General features: G+C 49.0%; 1 protein-coding gene across 2 annotated transcripts in view; it reads right to left on the bottom strand.

Annotated features, from left to right (window-relative positions):
* The window catches only part of She (Src homology 2 domain containing E), a 25,777-nt gene extending 14,514 nt beyond the window's left edge, over positions 1-11,263 (bottom strand). The window contains exons 1-2 of one of the 2 annotated variants that reach the window (XM_076574472.1): positions 10,534-11,263; positions 8,204-8,330 (exon numbers count right to left, since the gene is read on the bottom strand). In XM_076574472.1, coding sequence (XP_076430587.1) covers positions 8,204-8,330; positions 10,534-11,142 — 736 coding nt within the window. In that variant the 5' untranslated portion in view covers positions 11,143-11,263. The remainder of the gene's footprint in view (positions 1-8,203; positions 8,331-10,533) is intronic. The other variant, XM_006976304.4, reaches the window with a different exon arrangement.
* Positions 11,264-11,482: the final 219 nt, after the last annotated feature.

Below are 11,482 nucleotides of genomic sequence, written 5' to 3'. Positions count from 1 at the left end.
CAACCCCATGGCTTTTTCTTCATTGCCCATTCTAGATGTAGCTATGAAAAACAAGTAACAAAAACATACGCTGTTCTTGGCTCAGTTGAGATAAGGCTGGCATTTCAAAAAATAAAAGATCTTTTCTCAAGAACTAGGCAAAAGGAAGCAGAACACACAAAGGAACCCAGGGAATGGATTTAGAATTTTTAGGTTTCTAATCGGAACCTATTTATGCTCAGTTCAGACAGTGTTTCCCAAGATCATGACTTCAGGGCTGGAGAGACATCTTGGTGGGTAAGAGCACTTGCTACCCTCACAGAAGACCCAGGTTCAGTTCCCAGGGCCCATATGGTGACTCACAATCATTTGTAACTCCAGTTCCTGACACCTTCTTCTGGACTCTTTCAGGTACACACATGGTGCACATACATGCAGGCAAGCACTCGTGCACATAGAATAAAAATAAAGAGAGAAAAAAAGATCCTGGCTTCAACTCTGCCCCAAGTGTTAATTGGGATTACTGTATGAACCCAAGGAAGAAGACTGAGTCCATCCTTAGGTAGAGGTCCTGAGTCCATCCTTAGGTAGAAGTTCTGAGTCAATCCTTAGGTAGAGGTCTTGAGTCCATTCTTAGGTAGAGGTCATGAGTCCATCCTTAGGTAGAGGTCTTGAGTCCATCCTTAGGTAGAGGTCATGAGTCCATCCTTAGGTAGAGGTTCCGGGTCCATCCTTAGGTAGAAGTCCTGAGTCCATCCTTAGGTAGAGGTCATGAGTCCATCCTTAGGTAGAGGTCATGAGTCCATCCTTAGGTAGAAGTCCTGAGTCCATCCTTAGGTAGAGGTCTTGAGTCCATCCTTAGGTAGAGGTCTTGAGTCCATCCTTAGGTAGAGGTCTTGAGTCCATCCTTAGGTAGAGGTCTTGAGTCCATCCTTAGGTAGAGGTCTTGAGTCCATCCTTAGGTAGAGGTCTTGAGTCCATCCTTAGGTAGAGGTCTTGAGTCCATCCTTAGGTAGAGGTCTTGAGTCCATCCTTAGGTAGAGGTCCTGAGTCCATCCTTAGGTAGAGGTCATGAGTCCATCCTTAGGTAGAGGTCCTGAGTTCATCCTTAGGTGGAGATCCTGAGTCCATCCTTAGGTAGAGGTCATGAGTCCATCCTTAGGTAGCGGTCCTGAGTCCATCCTGAGGGTAAAAGTTTTGCTCACAAGAAAATTTCAATAGACTTGCATTCCAATGAGATACAGTGATTGGCATCTTGAGTTATTCCATCTGTGTGCAGTATGTCTTTGTAGTGGCGTTTTCCTGTTCCCTCCATTTGAAATGGACTAGTAGCCAACTGGAAAGCACACAGCTGAAAAACCCTCGTTCCTTGTATGGCCCAGGAATGGAGATGTTGGTAAAACATCTTTTGAAACAATGTTTAATTAGGCGGAAAAGAGCCTAGACACCTCCCCCTTCCAGGGCATTAACCTTCCAGTCCATTCCAACACCTGGCTGTCCCCAACCTGAGGCACCATAGAAACAGAAACAATCACAGGGCTGTAAGTCGACCCTTCCTGCAGGGAGAATAGCCCTGACTGCAGGGCTGGCTCCAAGAGGAAATGAGCCTGAGAAGGAGGAAATGGCAAGAGGAAGCTACACCCTGGCTGCCGATAGAGGCCATTTACTGTGGCAGACAACTGAGTGCTGTGATTGGGCAGCAGATAAACACTCGTTTGCAGCCTCTCTGAGACCCAGGGCTGCCCCACGTCAGTGAAAACTGCTACTGATATGTACAAAGCCTAACCGGGACTGGAAAATTCCCCTTTCCAGCCTGTAGTTCTCGGCCCACATAATTAAGTCACTCACATCCAACACACAGCAGAAGGCCAGTGTCTTTCTTAATTAACTATTACCAACTTTGATTTTGCAGGGTCTCACTCTGTGGCCCAGGCTGACTTCTAACTTGCAGTGATCCTCCTGCCTCAGCTTCCCAGAGACTGGGATTACAGGAGTGCTCTGCTACACCTGGCAACAAATTTAACTGCTATTATCACCCTATATTATCTAGGATTCCCTTGAAAAATAGAGTTCTCTCTCAACAGTCAAGCTGACTACATTTGCTGGCCATGTACATCACAGGTATGTCATGCCCGGAAACTCACCGAAGCCTTGGAGCGTCCTGATGGGTGTTAGTCCATGCTTCTCTACCATCCATACCTTCCTTTGTATGTATCTTTATGAAAAAGAGTTTCTGTAATTTTTTTCATTAAAAAAATTAGATTTATTTACTTTTATTTTATGTGTATGAATGTTTTGCCTGCACATATGTCTGTGCACCTTGAGTGTGCAGTGCCCGTGGAAGCCAGAAGAGGGCGTCAGATCCTCTGGAATGAGTTACAGACAGTTGTGAGTGCCACGTGGGTGTTGGGAATGAAACCCAGGTCCTCTAGGGAAGCAAGTGAGTGCTCTAAATCACTGAGCCATCTTTCCAACCACACATATAAAATTTTAATTATAATTCTAAATAACATATCTTTCCCCCTAATCCTTTTCATGTTTCCAAAATCACTAAACACGAAGCCTCGTGAAGCTCTCTGTTTTCTCTTGGAGTCAGGAACGGGGCTGTTGAACAATTGTCTTACCAGGGTCTTCTACCAGTGCTCAAGTTTCTAATCTGAAGTTAGCATTTCCTATCAGCTAACTCAGGACACTTCAACAAAGGCAGATCTAATTCAGACACCCTGAAATTTACCTAGGAGAGACAGATTAAAGACTCAGCTGGGGTGCAGTCTAATGGCAGAACACTTCTGGGCAGGCGTGGAGCCCTGGGCTCAATCTCCAGCACTAAGGAATAAAACAAGCATTCATGTGGATTTTTCTCTCCAGTCGTTTTTAACATGCTGGGGTTGTCCTTCAGACCTGACTATTTAAACAAGCCAATAAAACCACTTAGAGGTAAAACAAAAATTTAAAAACAGTCTTTGGCCGGGCAGTGGTGGCACACGCCTTTAATCCCAGCACTTGGGAGGCAGAGCCAGGAGGATCTCTGTGAGTTTGAGGCCAGCCTGGTGCACAGAGTGAGATCCAGGACAGGCACCAAAACCATATGGAGGAACCCTGTCTCAAAAAACCAAAAATAAATAAATAAATAAAATAAAAACAAAAAAAAATTAAAATTAAAAAATAAAAAGTCTTTGACAAGAGTTCAGCAGTCAAAGCCACAGGCTGCCGGCTGTCCTGGTAACTCCCTTTTCAGCTGAGTGATTTGGACAACTTAGTTCACTCTCCTGGACCTAGGTTTCCTCGACTGTTTAGCACTCCCTGCCTTGACACTGGTGTTGGAGTATTTGGTGAGGTTATTTGGCAAGTTTGGCACCTCAAAGCTCTTGCCGAGCAGCATCCACCTCCTGTGGAAGAATCCTCTTGCTAACCGGCAGCCGCCTGAGGAACTCCTAAAGACCCGCCTAGCGTGTAACTCTCAGTTTTGTGGCTCCACTGCTGAATCACACAGAACACGGGTATCAGCTGCTCAGGGAAACCGCTCCCGTCATTTAGCAGAAAAGTGACAGGTTTACGCTAATCACACTTCCTGTACCCACTCCTGTGTTTTTTTGTTTTTTGTTTTTAAATTAACAATCCTAAATCTCAAGGAGAATTTATTTGTAAATCCTTAAGTTCTGCCAGTTAAAAGTTTTCAGGGGGAAGTCAGGCAGTGGTGGCACATGCTTTTAATCGCAGTACCAGAAGGCAGAGACAGGAGGATGTCCATGAGTTGGATGGCCAGACCGGTCTGCATAATGAGTTCCAGAACAGCCAGAGCTATATGGTGAAACCCCATCTTTGTGATGCATGCATAGATATCCGTGATATGTATTTTAAAAGAAGAAATATTAAGTTAAACTGACCCAAAGATTGTTTTGTTACCAGAAAAGCATTGCATTCTTAAATTACTAATTTCATAAATAAGGTAATTTTAAACTTTATCTTTCATTTGAAACAAGGTCTTACTGTGTGGACCAGAACTCCAAATGTAATACAGGGTGGTCTTTAACACCGATCATCCTGCTTCTGCCTGCTGAGTGCTGGAATTACAGGCTTGTACCATCACACCATGTTGAAAGTTAGTAATTTACATTATTAGTAAGTTTGAACTAACTTACCATTGAATAAATTCATTTTATATTTATCCATACTATTTAAAACAAAGAACTTGATAAATACTCAAATATTGAACACTAATTTTGTTTGTTTTGGTTTTTTTGAGACAGGGTTTCTCTGTGTAGACCTGGCTGTCCTGGAACTCAATCTGTAGACCAGGCTAGCCTCAGACTCACAGAGATACATCTGCCTCTGCCTCTGCCTCTGCCTCCTGAGTGCTGGGATTAAAGGCGTGCCCCATCACTGCTCAGCCCTAAATATTCTTATATTTATCCTTTTTTTTTTGATATAGGGTTTTTTTTTTTTTTTTTTTTTTTGGTTTTTCGAGACAGGGTTTCTCTGTGTAGCTTTGCGCCTTTCCTGGAACTCACTTGGTAGCCCAGGCTGGCCTCGAACTCACAAAGATCCGCCTGCCTCTGCCTCCCGAGTGCTGGGATTAAAGGCGTGCGCCACCAACGCCCGGCGATATAGGGTTTTAGTATATGGCCCTGATTGTCCCAGAACTTCCTTTGTAGACCAGGCTGGCCTTGAGCTCACAGAGATCAGCCTGGCTTTGCCTCTCAAGTGCCAAGGTGTGTGCTACCATGCACAGCTTATTATATTTATCTTATATCAGACATTTTAAACTTCTTTGTTAGGTGAGCAGGGGAATAAGAACTCAGTGTGTAGCCAAGGCTAGCCCTAAATTCAGTATCCTCCTGTCTCAGGCTCTCAAGTCTTGGAGTACATGCTACTAGCTCAGGCTCAATTTTGACTTTGGTATATCACGTGACTTTGAGCAGAGAGATGGCCTAGCTTTGGGTCAAGTCTGCAGTGCCTTTGCAGGTATTATTTTAAATGTGTCTCTCAGGGACGCGGCACTGGTGAGAGCACTCATTCTGGAGTGGCAGATCTCAACTCAAATTCTTCATCTATTCTGAAAAAGTCTTGTGAAGCCGGGTGAGAGACTGTAATCTCAGCATTTGGGAGGCTGAGGAAGGCAGAGAGCCGTGAGCTCAAGGACAGCATCACTACAGAGCAAGACCCTTTCTCAGAACACACAAATGAACAAAGCCCAGTGAGAACTAAAACAGCATCCAGAGTGCCTCCTGCCCAGCATCCCAGCATTTGGGAGGCTGATGCAGAAGGCCAGCCTGGCTTACTTAGGGAACAGACCTTGCAGAGGCAGGCAGGATCTCTGAGTTCCAGGCCAGCCTGGTTTATAAAGCAAGTTCCAGGACAGCCAGGACCACACAGAGAAACCCTGTCTTGAAAAACGAACAAAAAAGTTTAAAAACTATAGTGAGTAGACCTTGTCTCTTAAAAAAAAAAAAAGTACACACTTAAAAAAAAAGTATGTGTGTGTTTCAGTGGCTTGGCAGGTAACGATGCACGCTCTCAGTTGACCGGGGTTCAATTCCCAGAGCCTACATGGTAGAAGAGGAGGACTGATTCCTACCGGTTGCCCTCTGATTTCCACACATGAACTGTGGCAAGCGCCTGACCCACCCACCAAATAAATAAAGTCTTGTGAGTGGGACAAGCCTGAAGTCCTCGAAGCGTGTTTTTCACCTAGTAACAACAGGGGAATGGTTAGCCCCCCCCCCCCTTTAGAGAGCTTTTGTGGTGGTTAAACGAAGAAAGTGGAACTGGGGAGGCAATTCAGCTGCAAAACATGGGTTCACTGTGCTCAAAGTTCTGGGTTCGATCCCCAGCACAGGGACTAGGAGGGGAGCATTGGAGAGTCAGCCTGCACTCCTGGGCTCTCCTGACTGGTGCACTTCTCACCCCTTCACAGAAGCTACTTTCCTTTTCTATTTTTTTTTTTGGCGGGGGAGGTAGGTTAGTGTTTTTGAGACAAGGTTTCTCTATGTAGCCGTGGCTGTCCTGGAACTTGCTCTGTAGATCAGGTTGGTCTTGAACTCAGAAATCCACCTGCTTCTGCCCTTTGAGAGCTGGGATTAAAGGTGTGTGTGAGTCACCACCACTGCTCTGATGAAGCCAGTGGAGGTTACCACAGGGGAACCACAACTGGTCACAACACAGAGAAAAGTGACCTTGGATACCCATCCCCCCAAAGGGGCATCTGTAACACAACCTGCTACATCCGAGGCTCAGGAAATGTTGTGGAAGAAGCGGGGGACAGACTGTAAGAGCCGGAGGACCAGGAGGAGGGCTGTAACAATGTCCTCTGGACCTGGCAAAGGTGCTACAGCCGTGAATTCTCAGCAGCTGTGGCTGCCGGCTCAAGACCACACTAGCAAACACATCGGCATGGGTCGGGAAGGGCTCACAATCATCCCCAGCCCCACAAGGTGAGAAGCTACAGGAAATCCACGGCTGTTAAAAGAGGGAGAGACAGTTCCCTCAGGGACAAGCCCAGGGGATGCCCATACCCCTGGGGTAGCCCTACACCCATGTGCATGTGGTAAACACTGATCAGATGCAGTAGGCTCTATGTATATTATATTCATACAGTGATGCATATACGTCATCCATTATATATGCTATAGAAGAAGATGCCATGTATTTGGGGGGGGGTGTGGGGACACAGGAGGATTAGGAGGGGAAGGGTGGGTGTGACCATAACTCATTGTACTTACATATCAAATTCTAAAAATAAATAAAAAGGAAAAGAATAAAAAGGAAATAGAACACTTTTCCTTGGTTATATGTAAAAGTCAATCCTTTCCCTTATTCCTTTTAAACGGCTGATATTTTGTAAAAGTGACTAATTTCGTTTTCACTTCCTTTCATTCACAGATTTCATTAGGGGCCGCAGTCCAGTGACCTGCAGGGTCACAGCCTGGCCAGGGCACACCCTCCCCGTGGTGGTACCTTATCTCTGTGAGCAGGGAAGCAGGAAACAGCCGAGCTTTCCTGTCGCTGGCTCGTTCTTGCCTGTCTTGGCTTTCCAGGGTGTGACAGTTACCTCTCTGCCCGCCTCTGCAGGGACGGCTCACCCAGCCCGAGCTGGAGAGCTCTCCAGTGTGTCTCAACACAGTCAAGTCTTCCACGTGTGAACAGGATACTCGAGTCGGCACTCAGGGGCCACAGATTCCATTACGGGTGTTTACTTTAAAATTCCCCAATACATCTGAACAACTAGATTGATGCTTTGCCTGAGGACTGTCACACCAACTTACGAGAACCGAGTGAAGGGGAAGGGTCTGACCCCAAGACTCATGAGAGGGTTTGTTCAGCCCACAGACTGGAACGGCTGACAATGATTGTTAACCAATTGTTCCCTAGTAATTAATTGCTTTGTTTCAATGTTGAAGTACTTAAGGTAAATCTTCTACCACAATGCAAAAAAATATATTACATCTGCAAATGCTTACAAACCCCTTAAGTATATATTTGTACTGACTTAGGACTCCCATTATGGATGCCAATGCTTTTGAATGTGCCCAAGATATGTCATTAGCAATCTTAAAAACTAAAGACTGTGAGGCCAGTGAGACACTCAGCGGGTAAAGGCGCCGACCAGCACCAAGCCTGATGTGACAGCGGATGAGACAACTGTCTCCCACAGGTTAGTGCACAAGTGCACCCGAATACAATGCAATGGAAGTTTTTAGGAGGTGAGGGCTACAGAGGGAGCAGACTCTCAATGCCATCTTGCACAGAAGTAGAAAAACTTAAAAACAAAACTCTTCAAATTCTTAGAACTCTGAAGGACACTCAGAAAGACATTCAGAACGTTTCCCTTTAAGGTTTGGATCTAATTTCTGTTTCTTCCAGTCAACAGGATCTGCTTAAATTGCTCTCTTCCTCAAATATCTATCATCTATCTATGTGCCTATATATGTATGTATGTATCATTTATCTATGTATCTACATATGTACGTATGTATGTATATATATATGTATGTATGTATGTATCTATCTATTTATGTATCTCTTTCTAAGTTTTTTTTTTTTGAGACAAGGTCTCTACATAACCCCAATTGTCCTGGTATTGACTATGTAGACCAGGTTGGCCCTGAACTCACAGAAATCTTCCTGTCTCTGCCTCTTAAGTGCTGGATTAAAGGCGTGTCTCACCACCCCCACCCCCGATTACAATTCTCTAACCCTCATCCCGCAGAACCCGGCCACAAACCTGTTATCATCTGCTGGGCGTCGTAGGGCTCCATGTAGCCGTCATTTTCCCCAACTCTCTCCGCGTCTCTTTGACCTTTCGTCCGTTTGGCATCATACGGGTCAGCATAGTCTTCTAAAATGATAACCTGTCCAGTGAGAAAGGGCAGCTGCTAGGGAGTCCCCAGATACGAAAATCCGCAACAGCACTACCGAAATCTCCTCCAGGAACGAGGGGTCAGAAGTCTCTCGTTGGTACTGGCAGCTTTTGTACTTGATCCCGTATCTCTGTCAGACAAACGCTCTTTTCGTACTTGATTTGTGACAGCTCACCTCAACTCTTGCTTGTGGGTTAGAGGGTGGCAGGGCGGGCCTCGGGAAGTGCAGGGTATCTGTAGCCTCAGGGCACAGAAAGAATTGTTCTCCCACATCCTGACAGCTCAGAGTCTGCTGTCAGCTAAGTGATACAGTCCCAGTGAATCAGTCACCTCACAGCACTGAGGTGGGTCAAAATGAATCTAAGACCTGCTTCCTGGCCTCAAGGATTATTATTATTATTATTTTTTTTTTGGAGGCAGTGTTTCTCTGTGTAGTTTTGGTTCCTGCCCTGGATCTCGCTCTGTAGACCAGGCTGGCCTCGAACTCCCAGAGATCCGCCTGCCTCTGCCTCCCCAGTGCTGGGATTAATGGCGTGCGCCACCACGCCCTGCATGCCTCAAGGAATGTTTACGAGCTCCAAAGAGACAGGCTTCACAGGTTAGCACTGCACAGTTACTGCAGAAGTTTTGGGTCCCATAATTCACAGGGAGAGAGTGATTCAGCAGCTACAAACCAGACAGGATTTTGACGGCATTTGTGCCCAAGAGCATCTATCATACCAAACCCGCAGGGCGCACGGAGAGGATCTGTGTGCACAGCACCTCTGCTCTGTAGCGGCTGAGTGACACACTAGGGGTGAGGGTCCTTCTCAGGAGGGAGCCAGAGCCCCGCCCGCCCGCTCCAGTCTCTGGCAGAACATCCTCTAGAAAGCTCATGAGGTACTACAGGAGCCCGAGGAAAGAACTCAGACAGTTAAAGAAGCGAAGAGAATGGAACAGACTGGAGGAACCTGCCACCTTGGAGAAGACAGCCTAAGAAATGCCAGCCACCCCAAAGTGACACCCACCACAGGGGACTGTGATTGCCACTCACTCCACCCTGTTCTTGACACCTGCTCCACATGCTGTAACTCACATACAGCAGGGAAGACAGGACGTGACACTCAGTCCTTGGCTCTAAGCTGCTGTGAGGGTCTTGACCAACAGTGAGGTACACCGCCCCCCAGTTATAGACGAGACTCGTCCACATCCATCTTCCAATGGCTCTGCTCAGTGCCTGGCTCCGGACAGGCACACTAAACATGGCTGTGAACTCTTGAATGGAGCAATGAACGGGCACCCAATATATGCCACCTTACATATGCCACCTTACACATGCCACAAGTCCCTGGCAGCCTAGGTAGGCGGCTTGTCGAAAGCCAAGAGGAAATTAAAGCCCCTCACCAGGAACGGGTTGCTTGGGCTGGAGCCTAAAGTCTGGGCGGGAGCTCTTCTCTCTCCCCATTTCTCCCAGGACAGAAAGCCCAGCTCTGCCCTGCAAGGATGGAGAGTAAGCTCACAGGTCCAGTCCTCCCCTTCCTTACCTTTCCCACACTGGACAGCACCCAGAAGCCCTCTGGTGACTAAGATGCAGGAAACACCTTCTCTCCTGATCTGCAATTTCCTTAAGGGCATTTCCTTGTTATGGACTGCCCCCACCCCCACCCCCTGGTGCCCATGGCTCTCACTCTATAGCACAGCAAATATCCACAGAATGAATGGAAGGCCCGTCATCTTGGCGGATGCTGGAACTCTGAGAGGCTGGGGAGATGGGCAATCCACACTTCACAGTTTACAGGCTCCTGTTGTTCTGTGTGCTCAAGTGGTGTAAGCCATATAGAAATCTAGCTTTGGTAGACCCCTTGACGACAAACTTGAAAACAAGAACCAGGGTATACCACACCCATAAAAGGGCCAATTTCTTTCCCTTCCCATCAACTGCTCTTCTAAACCACGAACAAAAACCAAACACATCAAACTTTGCAGCCAAGGTCTTGAAGCCTGGGCGAGAATCTTTCCAAGAGAAAGTTAGTCTAATGATTTTTTAATGGTCACTTGGGAGTCAGAATGGACTCGGCGGGGGGGGGGGGGGACCTTAGAAAACATCTTCAACTTATTTCACACATAAAAAATATTGGGGTTCATCAGGCTCCCGTGTGCCCCACCCCCTACCCCCCGGCACTGAGACAGGTGGGTAGAGACGCTGTATTCTTACCGTGTCTTGTTTCATTATTTTGGCCTTGTCCAGCTCGGGGCCCAGGGAGGAAGGTGAAGAGGACGCAGAGGAAGAGGAGCTGCTGGAGCTGCTGGTGCTGCCGCCCCCCGGGTAGGCACCCTTGCCGTTCTTCTCCTGCGTGTCCACCTTGATGAGCCTGCTGATGTAGGTGCTGCAGCCCGCGCTCTTGGCCACCGCACCCCGGTGGGGCTCCTCCTCAGCGGCGACAGCGGGGGCGGTGGCGGTGACCCGGGAGTTCTTCCGACCCTTGCCGGCCGCGGCCTGGATCAGACCCTGCAGGCTGTCCCGTGACAGTCGGCTGTCTTTGGGGGGTCCGCCGCCGGCCCTGCTGCCCCCCAGCTCGGCCGCCGAGTTCTTCCGGCCCTTGCCCGGGGTGGCCGCCGAGCCGCCCGTCTCCGAGTTCTTGCGCGGCTTGCCGCCGGCGCCCCCGGGCCTGGCGCGCTCCGACGCGGTCTTCAGGGTCAGCGGGAACTCCTTGAACCACTTGGCCGCCATCAGGGGGCCCGGGAGCGTCGGGGCCGCGGAAGAGACGAGCGAGGAGGCCCAGCCGAGACACCGAGTGGCGCCAGGAGCCGGGGGCCGCCGCATTCCCCGGGGCTGGGCGCTGGAGGCAGAGGCGCGCGCCGGGCAGGGTGGCACCCTCGGCCCGAAGCTGGACGGGCGGGCGCGGGGACTTGCGGCGCCGTGTCCTCTGCGCTCCACCGCCAGCGGCCGCCGGGCGCCGGGGCTTCCCCTGCTTTTCCTCCAGAGGTGGGCGAGGCCGAGCCCACGGAAGCCCCCGGCAGCCCTGCCCACACTCGCAGGGACGACGGCGGCCGCAGTGCCCGGGCGCCCGCCTCACGGGGGACGCACAGGACGGACGGACGGACGGACGCACCCCTCCCTCGGCGGCGGCGGCGCCCCCCGCGTGCACGCCGGCCTCGCCCCG

This window comes from Peromyscus maniculatus, chromosome 6, assembly GCF_049852395.1.
Source record: "Peromyscus maniculatus bairdii isolate BWxNUB_F1_BW_parent chromosome 6, HU_Pman_BW_mat_3.1, whole genome shotgun sequence".
NCBI classification, from domain to species: domain Eukaryota; kingdom Metazoa; phylum Chordata; class Mammalia; order Rodentia; family Cricetidae; genus Peromyscus; species Peromyscus maniculatus.
This window is presented reverse-complemented; position numbering and strand designations above follow the sequence as displayed.